This window comes from Gouania willdenowi, chromosome 22 (genome assembly GCF_900634775.1).
Source record: "Gouania willdenowi chromosome 22, fGouWil2.1, whole genome shotgun sequence".
NCBI lineage: Eukaryota > Metazoa > Chordata > Actinopteri > Blenniiformes > Gobiesocidae > Gouania > Gouania willdenowi.
This window is the reverse complement of record NC_041065.1, coordinates 8,803,466-8,822,502: the sequence shown is the minus strand read 5'-3', so window position 1 is coordinate 8,822,502 and position 19,037 is coordinate 8,803,466. Positions and strand designations below refer to the sequence as shown.

Genomic DNA, 19,037 nt, shown 5'->3' with positions numbered 1-19,037 from the left:
ATGCACTGTAACCTTTGCTTTGCAGCATCATTGTTGCCTTTCTGTGTGAGTTATGATACCAGTGATTATATTAAATTTTAACTCGTAGATCATTTGAGATACTTGCGCCTTCCTGCACTCATGGAAAATAAACAGTACCAGCGGTACCTTTGTGAGCATTAGTGTGGAACACTCAATGACTACCGCCTGTAATATTCCTCTTACTGCTGCCAATCAATGAGCTGCTTGTTTTAAGATCAATACACATTTCCATTCACGGTGAGGCCCTCTGTGCCATTAGTGTTAAGATTTTCTGAAAAGGCAGACGTGCTTGACCCTTTACATGCCAAAACTAACAGTTACATGTAGAACAAAGAGGAGAAACATTTTAACCTTTGTATCACTGATACTAATTCTTTATATCATGGTTTTGTTAAGTCATTAGACACTGTCTTGCTTTAATTAATAAAAACAATAATACAATTTTATTTTCTATGTTGTATGCATTTGATTGTAATGTTTTAATATATTTATAAATGTATATTTAATTGATCATTTTTGTATTCCTCCTCCATGAACCGCCACCTTAAAGTGGTGGAGGGGTTTGAGTACCCGAATGATCCTGGGGGCTATGTCCCCGGTAGGGTCTCCCAAGGCAAACAGGTCCCAGGGGAAGGGTCCGACCAAGAGCGGTTCCAAAGCCACATGTGATGAAAAAACAACAAAGGACATTCACTTCACCCGGATTGGCGCTACCGGGGCACCACCCTACAGCCAGGCCTGGGGTTGGGCCTCGAGCCCGTAAAAATAACTTGGGGGGCCTGCCGGGCCCGCCCTTCCGTAGGCTCACCACCCGCAGGAGGGATTGCATGGGACCGGTGCTATGTGGATCGGGCGGTAGTCCAAGGCGGGAGCCATGGCGAGCCGATCCCCAGCTACAGAAGCTGGCATTAGAGACGTGGAACGTCACCTCTCTGGCAGGGAAGGAGGCCGAGCTTGTGTGTGGGGTTGAGAAGTTTCGATGAGATATATACCAGTCTTCTCGAGAGGGGTTGGACTCTCTTCAACTCTGGAGTTGCCAATGGTGAGAGGCGCCGGGCTGGGGTGGCCATACTTCTTATCTATCTCTAGGGCGGAGGTTGACGAGGTGGTTAAAAAGCTCCTCGGTGGCAGGGCCCCGGGGGTGGATGAGATCCGCCCACAGTTCCTAATGGCCCTGGAAATTGTGGAGCTGTCATGGTTGACATGACTCTGCAGCATCAGGTGGATATCTGGGGGAGTGCCCCTGGATTGGCAGACTAGGGTGGTGGTCCCCCTTTGAAGAAGAGGGACCGGAGGGTGTTTTCCAACTATAGAGGGATCACACTCCTCAGCCTCCCTGGTAAGGTCTATTCAAGGGTGCTGGAGAGGATGGTTCGCTGGAAAGTTGAACCTCGGATCCAGGAGGAGCAATGCGATTTTTGTCCCGGTCGTGAAAGTGTGGACAAACTCTCAGCACCCTCAGCAGGGTCTTTGAGGGTGCATGGGAGTTTGCTCAACCAGTCCACATGTATTTTGTGGACTTGGAAAAGGAATTTGACCGTGTCCCTCAGGGATTCCTGTGGGGGGTCCTCCGGGAGTAGGGGGTACCGGACCCCCTGATAAGGGCTGTCCGTTCCCTGTACGACCGGAGTCAGAGCTTGGTCTGCCTTGCCGGCAGTAAGTCTTACTCGTTTCCAGTGAGGGTTGGACTCCGAGCTTGCTACCCTCACCTATGGTCATGAGATTTGGGTCATGACAGAAAGAACAAGATCGTGGGTATAAGCGACCAAAATTATTTTCCTCCATAGTGGCTGGGTTCTCCCTTAGAGATAGGGTGAGAAGCTCAGTCATCCGGAAGGGGCTCAGAGTAGAGCCGCTGCTCCTCTGCATTGAGAAGAGCCAGATGATGTGGCATGGGCACATAATTAGGATGCCCCCTGGACGCCTCCCTTGTGAGGCGTTCAGGGCACGTCCCTCCGGAAGGAGACCTCGAGGAAGACCCAGGACACTCTGGAGAGACTATGTCTTTCGGCTGGCCTGGGAACGCCTCGGGAGGAGCTGGAAGAAATAGCCAGGGAAAGGGAAGTCAGGGCTTCCCTGCTTGGGCTGCTGCTCCTGCGACCCGGCAATGGACAGGCAGAAGAGGATAGATAGATGGATTTTTGAATTAATTTCTACTTTTGCGAGTTTCAAACCGTGACCACACCCTGACATGCCAGATTAACGGGGCAATGTATTGAAATAGCAATCTACATCACTATTTTCTTCGATACAATATGGGCTAGATTAGAACAATACCATTTATACCAAAACAGCTTTTTAATTGTTGAAGCTGATTTTGTGGTCAAATACAAGTTTTATGAGTTAGTTTTTCCTATGTTTCAAGTTTTGCAGAGACAACATGGGGAAAGACAAAGATTTGTAATACAAGGTTTCAGTTTAGATCCTATAGTGAAATTACAGTAGCTTCATTAGTAACCTATGAATCATTTGTTAAACAGATACTACATTTTAATGTCCTATTCATTCATATAATGTTTTAATATGTATAATGTTGTTAACTCACTTGTCGTCAGCCTGTTCTTTCTCTCTAAGGAGGATCTTCATCTGCTCCTCGATGTGTCTCAGGTCCTGCAGCAGGTCTCCATCCTGGTCCTCACTGGTCCGTCTGTCTTTTGGTTCCAGACTCATCTCTGGCTCATCCTCGCCTACCTTTTCCTGCTCCTTTACTCCGAGCAGCTCCAAAGTTCGCTGTTTCTCCTGAGAAAGCTCCTAAGGGACAGATGTCAGAAAACTGTTTGAGTTTAATCATAACTGACAGTCTCTTGTATTGTGGATAAAGGGTTGTTGGGTGTTTTTCTTAATGGGTTTCTTGTGGGTCAATATGTTTCATAAAAGAAACAGGACTTCCTGATCAGATTGGGATATTTTCATTACTCTGAATTCTTTCTAAACAGGGAGCAGTTGTGAAAGCTGCAATCTGAATTTTTGAAATGTCGATGCTTTGGCACACTTCAGCTGTTATTTCTTACTCTATCATTTACTCTATTTTAACTTGGGACATGTGTCATTAAGGGGAAATTTCCTAGAAAAAGAATCTGAATCTGAGTATTTGATTTTATTTTTCCTGAAGCTTTGGATAATATTACTCCAAAGATTGTGTGAAATATTTTTTAAAGCTGATGAAAATTACAAACAGGCTATTGTTTCAACATTGCACATCAGACTGAAGTTGAGACAAGTCGAACTCTCAGATACAGTTTCTGTCCCGATACCTCAATGGACTTCTGAAGTGTAACAGTTAACTGGCTCAGTTCCTCCTTTTGTCGCTCGACTCCTTTCAAGGACTGGGATGTGCCGTCCAGGTCGCTGCCATGAGACAAGAGATTAAAAAACAAAAACATGTTAAATTATTTTAAAAACCATACAGTCGTACCATTGATGCTGGGGCAGTGTTTTCATTAGCAAGGCAAGGCTAGGCAAATTTATTTGTATAGCACATTTCATACTCAAGGCAACTCAATGTGCTTTACATGATAAAACATTAAATTGTTTAAAATCAATAAGAACATTTAAAATCATCAGTAAAATCAATTAAAATCATCAGTAAAATCAATTAAAATCATCAGTAAAATCAATTAAAATCATCAGTAAAATCAATTAAAATCATCAGTAAAATCAATTAAAATCATCAGTAAAATCATTATGACATCAACAACATGACTAAAAATCTCTCTCTCAATCATATGCAGTAGAGAAAAAAAGTGCCTTTAACTTTGATTTAAAAATGTTCACATTGGATGCTGACTTCAGCTCTGCTGGCAGTTTGTTCCACTTCTTTGCAGCATAACAACTAAAAGCAGCATCACCATGTTTACTGTGAGCTCTGGGCTCCACTATCTGACCTGTGTCCATAGATCTGAGAGACCTGCTGGGTTCATACCTGACTAACATGTCACTGATGTATTCTGGACCAAAGCCATTCACAGATTTATACATCAGCAGCAGAACTTTAAAGTCTATTCTGAGGCTGACTGGGAGCCAGTGTAAAGACTTTAAAACTGGAGTAATGTGTTCGGATCTCTTTGTTCTGGTTAAGACCCGAGCTGCAGCGTTCTGAACCAGCTGTAGCTGTTTGATGCTCTTTTGGGGGATTCCTGTCAGAAGACCATTACAATAGTCCAGTCTGCTGGAGATAAAAGCATGGACCAGTTTCTCCTGATCTTTCTGAGTCATTAAACCTTTCACTCTGGAGATGTTCTTTAGGTGGTAGAAGCTGTTTTTGTGATAGATTTGATCTGACTGCTGAATGCAAGATCTGAGTCAATCAGAACACCAAGGTTTTTGACTTGGTCTTCAGCTTTTAAAGATCGAGACTCAAGATACTTGCTGACAGCAGTCCTCTTTTCCTTGTTACCAAAGACAATCACCTCCATCTTGTCATGGTTTAGTTGAAGGAAGTTTTCACTCATCCAGCAGTTTACTTTTTCTAAACAGTCACACAACACCTCAATGGGACCATAGTCATCTGGGTTCAGTGATAGATATAGTTGTGTGTCATCTGCGTAGCTCTGATAATCAACCTTACAGTTCTGTAAAATTTGTCCTAAAGGAAGCATATAAAGGCTAAACAGAAGAGGTCCAAGAACAGATCCCTGAGGAACCCCACAGGATATTGGCAATCTGTCAGATTCAAAGTTTCCAATGCTTACAAAGTATCTTTGCTCCTCCAAGTATGACTTAAACCATTGCATTACTTTACCATTTAGTCCAACCCATGTTTGCAATCTGTGCAACAAAATTGTATGATCTACAGTGTCAAATGCAGCACTTAGATCCAACAGAATGAGAACAGATACTTTTCCTGAATCAGTGTTCAACCTTATGTCATTGATCACTTTGATAAGAGCAGTTTCTGTGCTGTGATGAGAACGAAAACCTGACTGAAATTTATCAAATATTTTGTTGAATGTTAAGAATTGACTCAGTTGGTTGAAGACCACCTTCTCAATGATCTTGGCCATGAATGGAAGGTTGCTGATTGGTCTATAGTTAGCCAGTATAGAGGCATCCAGTGTTCTCTTTTTTAGGTTTCACAGCAGCTACTTTCAGGGATTTTGGTACATGTCTGATTGGAATGAGCAGTTAATTATCTGACACAAATCAGTGACAATTGACTTTACAACAGTTTTAAAGAAGTTTGAAGGTATTGTGTCAAGGCAACACGTTGATGGATTCAGCTGCTGAACAGTTTTTGGGTTCACTGTAATAAACTCTAACATTGTAGTTGACTCATCCCTCAGTGGTTGAAGCTGTTCAAGCTTTTTGTGATTTTGCTGGTTTGTTCTGATGTTTGACCTTATTGATTGTATTTTTTCATTGAAATATACAGCAAATTCATTGCATTTTCCAGCTGACAGTAATTCAGGGGCTATCTGATCTGGGGGGGTTGTGAGCTTTTCAATTACAGAAAACAACGTGCGAGAGTTGTTGACATTTTTGGCAATAATTTCAGAAAAGTATTGCTGTCTTGCTTTGAACACGCCATCATTGAATTTTTACGGACTTATTTTGTATAGTTCTAGATGAATTTGGAGTTTTGTTGATCTCCATTTATGCTCAGCTCTTCTACAGTCAGATTTCAAATTCTGCATTATCTCAGTCCTCCTCCAAGGTGTTTTCTGTGTGTTTGGTTTTCTCTTAGTTTTGATTGGAGCCACCACATCTATGACATTACATACTTTTCTATTATACTCATTCAGAAGATCATCAACTGTCTCAGCACTCAATGTTGGTGTCATTGCTATGGCTTCCATAAACTGTGCACTTGTGTTCTCATTTATGTACCTTTTCTTTAAACACACATAACTAGGGGGAACAAATGTTACAGTCTCTAGGTCAAAAAAGACACAGAAATGATCAGATAGAGCTAAGTCTCTTACATCAACAGCAGAGATGTCAACACCTTTAGAGATAACCAGATCCAAAGTGTGACCTTGAGTGTGTGTCGGACCAGTCACATGTTGTGTAAGACCAAAAGTATCCATTAAAGCATACAGTTCTTTGGCAGTATTGTTCATGTTATTGTCTACATGAATATTTAAGTCACCTGTTATTATTAAAAAGTTGTATTCAGTGCATACAACTGACAGCAGTTCAGCAAACTCATCCATGAATTCTCCAGAATATTTTGGGGGTCTATAAACGACTAAAAACAGAACTCTTGAATCACCCTTCAGTAAGAATGATATATATACATATATTCAAAGGAGATAAAATCCCCAAATATTATTTCTTTGCACTGAAACATTGATTTAAAAATGGCAGCAACTCCACCACCTTTCCTGCAAGTACGACACTTATTTAAATAAATAAAGTCTTGTGGTGCACTTTCATTGAGAATAGTATTACTGATACCATCATTCAACCACGTTTCATTAAGAAATAAAAAGTCCAAGTGATGTGTCAAAATAAAATCATTAATTATTAGTGACTTGTTAACGAGAGATCAAACATTTAGAAGAACTAATTTTAAAGACTTTACTGGAGACACTGGTGGACTTTTTGGATGACATGTTATAGGAGTCAAATTTTTATCTCTATAAAGCTTTTTGCTTTTCTTTAATTTCACAATTTTATCTGTGTTACCTGTCACCACAGGAATTAAAGAAGCTGCATTAACTCCTTTAGCGTCTATCTTCTTGCTTTAATTTTCATAGTTATTTACCTTTTTTGTATCACTTTTCTCCACATTCTCTTCAGTATTATTTTTATTATTTATGTGTGGATCTGTGTTTGAGCTACTTTTGAGTGCAGTCGATAGTATATTAGTAATATTTACATAGAGGACCTGCAGCAGGAGCGAAGAGGAGAGAGAGCGACCCTCCCAACAGTAGGAGACAAAGAAGATATTTTAGTGAATTATTCAAGAAATGTATTTATAAAGGAATGTGTGCGATAGCAGGTCTAATACAACACCTCATTACAAGCTCATGAAGGAGGTCAAATGGAGCACACCACGCCTTCAGATAATTAGAACTCCTTGCTGCTTCACTTATGATGAACATTATCTGACTAAACTCTAGTAGTATACATACATGACCTTTGGATGGTTAAAGGACACTAAAGCAAACACAGCAGACATTACACTTTGATCTGATCCTGCTCAGCCTTCAGCTCCAGCACCACCTCCTCAAACTTCATCTTCTCCTCCTCCAGGATCTGGTTCAGACGCTCCAGCTCCTGCACACAGACACAATTGTAAAACAAAATGCTGATTATTTATGTCATTTCATCAGACTAATTCTACGATGTATGTAATGATAAGATAACCTCTCTCTGCGCTCTTTGGTGACTGAGTTCTTCTGTCTCCTCCATCAGTTTATCTGGAGGAGGAAGAGTTAGATTTACTGCTCATGAAGTAGACGTGTTTTTTTATTATTATTATTTACCCAGGTATTCCTGCTTTTCCTTAGCCAGCTGTAGTCCCTGTGCTTCCAGACTTTCTATCATGGCCTCACCCAGTTGGGCATTCCTCCACGTGCTGGTATTTACAAAAAAGTATAGAGTGAAAGTTTAGTCTAAGCTCACACATCTCTCTATTAAAGCAAGGAAGCTCTGTCTGTCTGTCTGTCTGTCTGTCTGTCTGTCTGTGTGTCTGTGTGTCTGTGTGTCTGTCTGTCTGTCTGTCTGTCTGTCTGTCTGTCTGTCTGTCTGTCTGTCTGTGTGTCTGTCTGTCTGTCTGTCTGTCTGTCTGTCTGTGTGTCTGCGTGGCTGTGTGTGTGTTTGTCTGTGTGTTCCTCAAAAATCTCTGCGAATAAGAATCAGACTGCCATCAGACTTTCAACATGGCTGCTGCTTGGTTCAAGGGTTTGCGACATCAGATTTGTTTGGACTGCAATGATATCGTTAATAAATTATTTCATAAATGCCTTTGTCCATTGTCCACCGGCGCAACCACAGTCACGTGCATGCCAGAGCTAATCACAGCACACTGTAGTCACGTGCGCACCAGAGCCAATTGCTGGAGAGTCCACTCCCATGCCCCACGTAAACATGTGCAAGAATTCACCTCATAGAGGGACCGCGAGCGCATGCCCTCTTGCTATGGGTTTTATGCGCGCGGTTGTTGTTTTCATGCGTATGGCTTTTTGAAACTAATGTGACACCATAGCCCCTCCCTCCTCTGCTCACCGCAGACAGACAAACACAAGCATATTGACCAATCCAGGGCTCGAGACTCCGACCAATACGGTCGCATATGCAAGTATATTTTCAGCGTGTGCGAGTGAAAACTTTATCTGGTCGCATCCATGCGACTGCGTATGGGTGACCTTATTTTGGTCCCACGTCCCACAAAGTGCATCTCTCTCTGCAGGTGAGGAGACGGTGCGCACTCACGCAACATGGCTGCGGTTAATGCAACGGTGAATGCTCCAAATATAAATACCAATGCGCTCCTTTGGAGTGCGTGCGGTCTGAACGGAGCCAGACATAACGAGCCCTTCACTGAGTGTGTGCTCACATTGAGGGCAGCAGTAAAAATGAAGAACAAGCTGAGCTCAGTGATAAAGCGTACACGCTCATCAGAATCAGCATGGAGGGACCAGAACTGATGCCAGGCCAGATGTTCAGCTGTGGTTCTCGCAGAGCAGGGGTCTGCAACCTGTGGCTCTGGGGCCTAATGTGGCCCCTTTGACTTTTTTGCAATGGCTCCCTTTAGCTTTAAAGAATAAATATATATATATATATATATATTTTTTTTTTACAGAAGCTATTAATGATTAATGACACAGAAAATCAAGATGTAACAATTTTTTAACCTAAAATAAATCACATTGTGCAATGACTCAGCACGTTCCTACTTCACCTCCTGCAACATCTACAGACCATCAACTTTCCTGCACCTGTGGCTAATCTTAAGTTTTAAATCCCTGGTAAATAACTAAACCAACAAAAACACTATTCTGGAAGAAAATAGAGATTTTAATTGTGTGGGGACAGATTCATTTAACCACTAATGTGCAGGTTAAATATGCATGTTTTATGTGTGGCAAGAAATGAGTAATTAGCATGTGTTGATCACATGATCATGTGTTATATCAAGTTACTTTTTGTAGCCTTTCAAATACATTAACTAAAAAAAAAATCTTCTTTATATAACATTGTGTTCATGTAAACTGAGATGTGTAAGAATTTGAATATGGAAGATACTGTTTTATTTCTTGATGTCAATTTATTTTATTCTATTTTAAACTATTTTTAAGTTGCCATTTACATGCTCAATATAAAGCAAATCAAATTAAATCAAACACTATTCTATATCATTTTAACTGTATAGAATTTAAAGTTAAATGGTTCCTTGTAGAGTAAAGGTTGCAGACCAGGTCCTGCAGCGCAGAGAGAGTGAGAGAGAGAGAGAGAGAGAGAGAGAGAGAGAGGTGCACTCTGTTGACAAAGCGCTCTGCCGTTCCGTCTAGAATAACGTAACCCATACGCACTCACACGGATGCGACCAGATAAAATTTTCACTCGCACACACTGAAAATATACTTGCATATGCGACCATTTTGGTCGCAGTCTCAAGCCCTGGTTAGGAGACCCCACTATAAGAGCTGGACCCTCTGAATTTAATTCCATGGGGTGAAACAATGCAGATGCTAAGTTGTGCTACTGTGCGGTTAAGGTAATTCAAGTGCAGCCTTTCTGCAAAATAAAAAAAACATGTAACCTAACCTGTTGTTATGCTTTGCTGTTATTTAAAACATTTTTGTTAAGTCTTCTTTTAAAATTATATAAAAGAAATTACTTGTTATTTCAGCCACTGCTTGTTGCAGAAAAACTTAATATTGACACAAAAACCTGAAAACATTTTGCAAATATCTGAAGTCATTGTCAATCTTTACTTCATACAAAACTGCAATACGCCAGTTAAGTCAACTATTCATCAGCATGCGTGGCTATGCTGTATACCCCCCCCCCCCCCCCCCCCCCCCCCCCCACTCTCATTTTGTTCCATGCATGAATATTACATATATTTAATCATTTACCGTTTATGATTTAAATGACCGTCACTAACACTAACCCTCAACAATTTCTCCTTCTAATAAAATCATCACTGTGCTCCAACAGCTGTCATTCTCTATCTACCTTACCAATTTCTATCATGTTAGTTTAAACATACTAAGGGTTTGTGTTTAACGCCAATGCAACAGCATAACCATGATGGATAACAAATTCATACTTACGGTAATACAATATTCGACCATACATACCATTTAATCATCCTCAAAACAAAAATCTGTTTTTGCTTTTTCCCAATAGCTAAAAAGGCAAAAGGCACTGGTAGTGGTACTTTCACATTGGTGGAATGGGGTTCAACTCCCTACAGTGTCCTTGCTAAAAGCCGAAATATAAGAAAACACAACAGTTATCACTCTACACATTTCACAACAAACCTAAATGTCTCTGACGTCCCACCTTCAAACACAACCTCATTTAACCATCCATGGAAAGCTGCTTAACCTCCCACGTTTCTATAGCAATACACACTTCCTACGGGCACTGCACTAGTTTAAGATAAATACTATTCATATGCTTTCAATGCAACGGTATAGATTTGTCACGGCTCAAGCCTCCAGCCCATCTTGTATATTTTCTGTGCTCAATCTAAAATCTTTAAATAAATCAATAGATCCCTGACTCAACAGATTCTGGCTGGTGAGCAACGGAGCTGATTGGATGACAGCAAAGCACGCCCCTTTAAAGCAGCTGATGGAGGCCATTGATTCATAAAGCCACAGCAAGGCATCACTCTCCCTGTCTAAAGCTGGCTGTCTCTACCATTTTAATCTTTAGTGTCATGTGATTGTAGTTTGTTCTGGATTGGTTTCCCTGCTTGTTTGCCCAGCGCTTGAAGTTCATTTTCTGTCTATATACTCTATGCTTATAAAGCCTTCTGCCCTCCTTGTGTTTCATGTCTTATTTGTGAGCCGTAGCATTAGTCGCTATTTGTTTAGGGTAGGGAACTAGCAGACATTTTTCTGTTCCCTTATTTTTCACCCGTGATAGTTTGTGTTTATTATTTTCTCATTGGTTCACTCCAAAGTCTGTGTTTCCATTTGTTTTTATGTGTCAACCACATAAAAAGCAGAGTAAAATAAATCTACCTGCGAGCTCTTCTGAGTTGTTTTGTGTTGATCTCCTGAAGCGTAACAAGGTTATACTGTATATACTTCCAGCAAAAAGAAAATTCTCACACTTTCCCCGACTCGTGAAGCATCTCCATCCACTGAACCTGGTCGTCCTCCGACTCAGCAGCCAGAACGATGCTACCCTGAGGACAAACACACAGTAGTAGAGGTTAGAATTTAGAAACATGAGATAATATACAGTATGTTTATCAACTTATATCAGTAGTTCCACACATTACATTAGGCACTGGGTTTATTTTCAGGATAACATGATCACATGTGGAACTGTAACACATGGGACAACATTTTGAACAGATTATGAATTATAAATATATTACATTTGTCTGTTTGTTTCACTTTGCAGACATGAGGTCCCCTGTCTTCCAGTGAGAAACAGTGTGTAAATGCATGTAGTTGTCACAATGTTTGCATGTCAAGCATTTCTGTGTCACGTTGGTGCCCAATTTTAAATAAAGAGAGTCCGACTGGCTTTTCAGAAGGTGAATTCTGTTTTTCCATCCAATCACAGAGAATCAGAGGCCTTACTAAAAGTAGTAATAGCTGCCAAATATAGGGAAACTCTTTTGCATATATTGCAATAGTTATTTTTTAATCCTGCTTATTTGCCCGTACAATGAAGACCTCCCTGTCACTGCTTTTAATTTCATGTATGTATACAATTAATTTCTCTAAAAGAGTTAGACTATTCATATTTACTCAAAAATAATAATTGTTATATAATTAAACTATGTACTGTGTGCTAAATCTTGGTAATGTATGGCATAATTTAATGCCTGCATATTTTGCATACATGTAGAGTTTTATTTATTTATTTATTTTGATCAATTATTGGTTTACCTAAATGTTTGTATGTCTATGTTGTGTGAGTTTCGGTTAATGTTGTTGTATTATGTACGCTTTAATTCTGCTTGATTGTTGGTTGTATTTTTTTTTTCGTTAATCTTACATCTTATTTAATTTTTTTTTTGATTTCAGAATGCATATGTAATCTGTGATGTAGACCCCAGGAAAAATGGCTGCTGCTTTTGCAGTATAGCTAATGGGAATCTAAATAAAACAAATGTTTTCAGCTCAGTAGTTGTGAGAGTTAATCATGTGTGCAATTTTACTGAGTCGGCCTAAAGGTGTGTTATTAGGCAGATATTCCTACATTAACATTTGCTCCACATTCAGCAACTAACACGGTCAATGATTAGTCCTCCATGTCAACAGGGGGCAGTAGGTGCTCAGTAGGGCTGCAACGTGATACTTAAATTGTTTACTTAAGTGCATAAACAGTTGTAAACATTGATTTATATCCTGAATATGTTCACTGGCATCTATTGTGCTTTAATGTTTGTTGCTAAGATAGAGACATTAAAGGGATCCTTCACTGTTTTTACAAATGTGGCATAAAACCTTTGCAATGTCCTTATTAGAAAATCTATGCCTAAAAAAACGTTTTATTTGGCACCATATTCGTTTTATTAACTTTTAAAATTGGGGCTTCTTTACTCTGTGCACCACCACATTGAGTTCTATAGGTGGTGAAGCATTCCGGATCATTTAGCAGCTTTTTCAGCCAAAATGACAACTTGCGCACAGAGCGCTTCTTCTCTTCTTAATGGCGTCTACGCAACAGCAGAGTGAGAACTATCGCCCCCTGTGGCCACAGATTTTTTTCGGGTCACGGTTTAATTTATCGTCTCTCAGTAAACAAAAGACGTTTACATCAAATTTTGTAAGTTTTACTGATTGTTAGTGCAACCCAAAACACCACAAGTTGTCATTATGACTGAAAAAGCTGCTAAACGATCCTGAATTCTTAAGCTCCCATTGAACTCAGTGAAGTAAAAGAGGCTAATTATTCACCAATGACGTCATTTCAACATGGAGCCACACAGGGTAAAGTAGTGCCAGTTTTAAAAGTTAATAGAAGGATTATGGTGCAAAATAATGCGTTTTGCTAGACATAGATTTTCCATTACGGACATTTCAAAGGTTTTGGGACACATTTGTAAAAACAGTGGATGATCCCTTTAAAATCTTTACACCTAATAAATGTACATAAAGGTTTGGCTGTAGAGTGATAACTGGTGTGTTTTCTTACAGTGAAATCTTCTAGGTTGATGACAATGGCAAAGGGCATCCCCATGTCCTCATGTGCAGACACCACACACCCTCCCAGAGGAATGACTCCCTAAGACAGAGGCAAGCTTTTATTCATGTGTGTATATAAGGCATGTTGTTCATTTCACTGAAGCACAAACACCAGAGCCCTGAACTACAAAGCTGGACGAACACATCTGGGATATCTCTCCGTTATCTGGGTTGACCCAACCAAACATTCGGAATCCAGATTAGCACTGCTATAAAACTGGTTATCAACTAGTTAAATGTAGTCAGTGTTTTCCAATCTGAATGTGGAGTTTGCAGCATCTGCCCAATGGCAAACATTGAGAAACAGTGCAGAGAAGCGTATTTTGCCATAGGAAAACAGACAATTATTCTTAACAAATATGAAGAATTTAAATCCATAATTCAGGCCAAAAGCTACACTGTTGCTGCAGCTAAAGCCGGGAAGAAAGAAATGCTGGAAGAAAATACCAACTATTTTAATTCGTAAATTGGTAAGATTATACAATAATAATTCATAGTAAGATAAATGGAAATCACTGACCAGTTTCACTTTATTATTGCACAGACGGTTGTGGCAGAGCTTCATCAGTGCCACAAAATATGTGGGCGTTTACGTGCTATGCAAATGTTAGCACAATTAAATTGTTTTACCGTTAAAAAACATGATTAAAAAATTGATTTGGACATTTTTTGGATCGATACGATAATCGCGCAGTGAAATATCGCCAAATAAATTTTTTATTACACCCAGAATTATAAGACACCACAAACATATTTAAAAGTAAGGTATAAACCAGTACAATCACTAATCTTTTAAAAAATGATTTTAAGTGGAAGCGGTTCTTTTATACTTACTGATCTCTTAACCAGGTGAGCCTTTCAGCATAAGTTACCACAGTGATTTAACCCTTTTAGAAGCAAAAGAGCGTCGTAGAAAACACAGGGTTAACTGTGAAGTTACCTCGATAAGAGAAAATCCAGCTTGGTAGTACAGGGCCTGGTTCTTGTACAGTGTAAAAATATTCTAACCTTAGGGTGGATGTTGAAGAACCTGTTGTTCTCAAAGCTTTTCTTCTCACTCTCTGCATAGTAGAGCAGGAAGCTGTCTTTGATGATGAAGAATCTTTGGAGAGAGAAAAACTATGAAAGTATTGAAAGGAACCAAGGGTTAAACAACTGTATTGTGTGTCAATATTGTTAGTGCTGCTTTACACTTTAATCCCATTCCCTATAGTTCTACAATGCATTAATCTCTTTATGGTTTGTTTGGATTTAACTGGGATTACTGTGCACAATGCTTTGCTTTGAGAAGTGTTTTCATAAACAAGTTCTGCAGAAATACGACCGGGCCCCGAATAGCATGTACCACGTTCCAGAGAATTCAGTGAAATGACTCGGTTGCACCGAGTAAAACACATGAAATTGTGTAACGTGAAATCATAATCTACGTTGAATTACCTTTAAAACAATATGTCACACGACCATGTTCCCATAAATTTTGCAATTACCGGGAATAGGGGGCCGGCTCCTGGGCTCCATTTAAAAAAAAAGGGGCTCCGATGCATTTCATCATATTCATTCATAAAGTATTCACACCAAATTGCATTCCGATTTAAGGAAAACTAACGGAGGAAGAGTGGCGCCCCGTGACACGTACCAAGGATTTGGTACCACCAACCGTCGTAATATTTGAGTAGAAAATAAATGAGAAATTGACTTTTTTTTTGGGGGGGGGGGACTAAATCGAAAATTGGGCTCTGAGCATCGATGCGTACACATCCATAGATTATAGCTACCAAATGTCAGCTCGATCTGTTCACAAATAACAGAGTAGTAGCGATTATAACTAGTGTACACAAGAAGAAGAAGAAGAAGAAAGTGAATGGTGTTTTGAGTCTGATAGCCTGGCCTAAAAACTGACCTCTCATTTAACCTCCTCATCTGTTTATTCACCAACAAATGACCCAATCACAGGCACATCTCACCCATGGGGAATATATCCCCCTCACTTTTCACAGAGGGATTCATTGTCAAAAATGTATTGGCCCAGTTAGATTGATTGAATGGTGATCAAACCAATCACAGCCAGCCATTTGACAAAGCGGAAAACAGGTGGTATGTAATGGAAAAAGGTAGTTTATTTGGATGAAAAGTGGCAAAAAAAAAAAAAAAAATGGTTAAAGAATTGGATTTTTAAAAAAAGAACATGCAAAAATGGCCAAAAATTAGGAAAAGGGATATTAATTGGCAAAAGGAAGCTGATATCTGACGGAAAAAAGTGCCAACTTTTTTGGAAAAGAGGCAAAAATGGAACAAAGGAAGTTAAAGGTTAAAAAGTTTCCCCCTTTTAAGGTTTTCTTGTGGAATAATAATTAAAATGTAGACATAAAAAGCCACTTGTTGAGCAACACTGACTTAATAACAGCTTTATTATGGTTTGGGAGTCGACGGTTGCCCTACCCTTAGAACACCCTCACTTTTAAATCATTGCTCCACACCTGCACAATCATCAACCAATCATGTCGTAGATTAATGACACCTACTCATGCAAAGATTGACTCTCATTCATCTACAAAATTGAAGTGAAACCATAAATAAATACAATATAAAAAATCCTAATAATAAACATCACCAGGTAATGTAGGTTTAATCATGAAACAATGAATTTGATGCTTTAAGAGTTTAAATTAATATGAAGATAATCCCACATTCTGGCAGAATATCAGTGAATACCATGGATTGTCTTGATGACGTCCTGATGACATCATGATGACATCATGCCATTATTTCATATTCCTCCATGTTGACGTGTGGAAGCAGGAAAATGGGTCATTTGCAGTATTTGAGCTTGATAATGGGTATGGATATTTTAACAGGTGTTTGGAGTGTTAAAGCCTACATGTGTATACATTAGTAGTATTTTCCTGCATTTTTACAGTATATTTATAAATACTTCTATTATTTTAGCATCAGTGCAGCTATTAGTATTTCCTTACGTCTAAACGCCGGCTCAGAGCTGATGGCTTCTTTCATTAAACAGTGGATTGTAGATTGCCATAAATATTCAAACAAGGATGAATCAAATAAATCCAGATTAATTTTTTATTTGAATGGAAATAATTCCATCGTCACTAAAACTCTGAGAATCCACCCAATAGTGTCCCTTTCTAACTGTTATGTAAACTAAGTGCTTTGATATGACATAAGGTTCCAATCCAGGCATTTTACCCAGACATAGTGTTAGATTAGGATAGAAGAGCATATCCAGCCATTATATAAAATCATCCCCTGATGCAGAGCATAGAAACACTTTGGTTGAACAAATCATCCTTGAATATTTGAGAAGAATTCAAATTAAATAATAATAATTATTATTATACGAAAAAATACCAAATAATTATGTCAAAAACTCAAAGGACGACCACAAAAATACAGAAAAACCACTCCTACAATACAAATTCAAACTCCAAAACCACATAAAATGACAAAAAACTATACAAAACCACAACAAAACACACAAAAAGACTCCAAAAGCACAAGATAACAAACATAACAGGAAAAACACAAAAATACACAAAATGTATTTAAAAAAAAAAATCATGTATTAATATTCACATTGGCCATCATTCTAAATGCTGATATGAATGTTTATAATTTGGCCCTCGGCTCTGACAGTCACATTCATGCTCACAGATCGTCATAAAATCCAATATTATAAGAAAATCCCTTCATAATATTGGATTTTTGTCCAACCTATAAACTATATTTGACATTATAAAAAGTTCTTTACAAAAAGTAAATAAGAAATTTGTGAAGCTTTTTAAAAAAACGTTTGTAATTTTCTCTGAAATGAAGCTGTTTCTAAGAGTTCCCTCCTCCAGTTTCAGTTTAAAAACAGGTGCTGAAGTCATGTGTGTTGCTCACCTGCGGGACCACTTGGCCGAGGGCCGTCCAAAGGGCCTCTTCCACAGCACACCGTGCAGCTGCACTTTGGTGCTGATGTCCAGCTGCACTTCAGAGTCGGACTGCTCCATGGACGACCAGGGAGAGAACAGAGGGTTTCTGGATACAGAGGAGAACATCCCTATCTGCTACACTGGCTCTGCAGAGGAGGGGCCAGGTACAAGCTTCAAAAAAATAAAAAATAAAAATGCACAAAAACAATGCACAATAAAGTCAGTCAATAGCAATTATCAAAGCTACAGCCCATGTCAGATAGAGATATAAAAGGAAGCTGCTGCAGGGCTGCACTCAATACATCAGAGGAAAAAGTAGCAAACAAATCCCAATAACTCAGTAGTGTGGAATGATGCATCTGCCAATATGTTCATCAGCTGGAGGCAGACTGAGAGTGAGTGCACCAGCACTGGGATGAAAACAGAGTAACAGACAGGGGGAGGGGGGCAGGCAGGGGAGGGATACTGGGAAACCACCAGGATGTGCTGTGGGAAGCTGTATTAGATTCCGAATCAAAGGCTGATGATGCTTTAGTCTGTAAAGGTCCAGATAGTAGCAGGTGCTGCACACCTTCAGCTCCACCCACATTGTGAGCAAGGATACAGAGTGAGAGTCAGAGTGAGTTCACAGGGAGCTTTATCAGATTAATTTACTGGACATGTGTCAGAGAGGATGGAGAGCAGATTAAGAAGATGCTGATAGCTCTGCCTAAGCATGCTGGGAAACGCACGCCTCGGAAAATATGACGAAACAGGAGCAAAGCAGCACAACTACTGCCAAAAGTTTCACCATCAAATAATTCCCTTCAGCCCTGGGATGAGCTGTTACTGCCAGGGTGTGTTTCACCAGCCAACAGCATAGGAAAATACAGGGAACTACATTGATCTGGTAGTTGGTGTAGACTATGGCTATTTGAGTGGTTCAACTACTAGGAAATGTGACATATAGCAGTGTTTTTATTCAACCTTTTTTTTAAAGTCCTTTATCCCCAGAGCAAAATCATGTTGAGTTAAAAACAGGAAATTTGTAAATTACTTTTGTGAAAAGTATCAGTATGTAAAATTAAAAACTCTTCCAATATGTAAATAAACATTTCATTACGCCATCAGTCCAATTTTGTGTGGCCTCCAAAACAAATCCCCAAATATTGTCTTTCACGAAGTTGGAAGGGAAATAAAGCCTGAAATAATACACAAAATAACTCCCGAAACACAAAAATTGACAGCAAAATGCACAAAGAAATCCCCAAGATACAAAAAATGACTCATGAAATACAAAATGACAACAAAGACAAGACACAACAAATACTTAAACAAAATGAGCACAAAAAACAACACATTACACGATAGCTCCACGGATACACAAACTGTAAACAAAATTGCACAAAATGACAGGAAAATACAGAAAACAACAAAAACACAGAAAGCAACCCCCAAAACACACAAATTGACAACAATGCAGAAAAATACACAAAATTACAACAAGAACACAAAAAATAAAAACAGAAAATAACTAAAAACAGACAAAACTACAAACAAAGACAAAAAAATAAGACAATTTTTGTGGCCCTGGCTGTGATAGTTTCCGATCCGTGCATTACACTAACACAGTATCAAACTCAAGGTAAGGGGGCCAAATCCGGCCCTTTGGAGCATCTAATTCGGCCCTCAGCAGCAAGCAAAAAAAGTCAGAGAAACCATGAATTATTGAGTAAATAATACAAAATAATAATTAATACACAAATTCAAT

At 39.2% G+C, this 19,037-nt stretch overlaps 1 protein-coding gene across 2 annotated transcripts in view; it reads right to left on the bottom strand.

The window, feature by feature from the left end:
* Window positions 1-18,675, bottom strand: part of plekhd1 (pleckstrin homology domain containing, family D (with coiled-coil domains) member 1) — a 29,185-nt gene extending 10,510 nt beyond the window's left edge. For both annotated transcript variants that reach the window (XM_028438380.1, XM_028438381.1), the window contains exons 1-9: window positions 17,256-18,675; window positions 14,361-14,454; window positions 13,303-13,392; window positions 11,259-11,335; window positions 7,452-7,543; window positions 7,333-7,385; window positions 7,148-7,242; window positions 3,276-3,369; window positions 2,567-2,772 (exon numbers count right to left, since the gene is read on the bottom strand). In XM_028438380.1, coding sequence (XP_028294181.1) covers window positions 2,567-2,772; window positions 3,276-3,369; window positions 7,148-7,242; window positions 7,333-7,385; window positions 7,452-7,543; window positions 11,259-11,335; window positions 13,303-13,392; window positions 14,361-14,454; window positions 17,256-17,413 — 959 coding nt within the window. In that variant the 5' untranslated portion in view covers window positions 17,414-18,675. The remainder of the gene's footprint in view (window positions 1-2,566; window positions 2,773-3,275; window positions 3,370-7,147; window positions 7,243-7,332; window positions 7,386-7,451; window positions 7,544-11,258; window positions 11,336-13,302; window positions 13,393-14,360; window positions 14,455-17,255) is intronic.
* Between the last annotated feature and the right edge of the window lie 362 nt (window positions 18,676-19,037).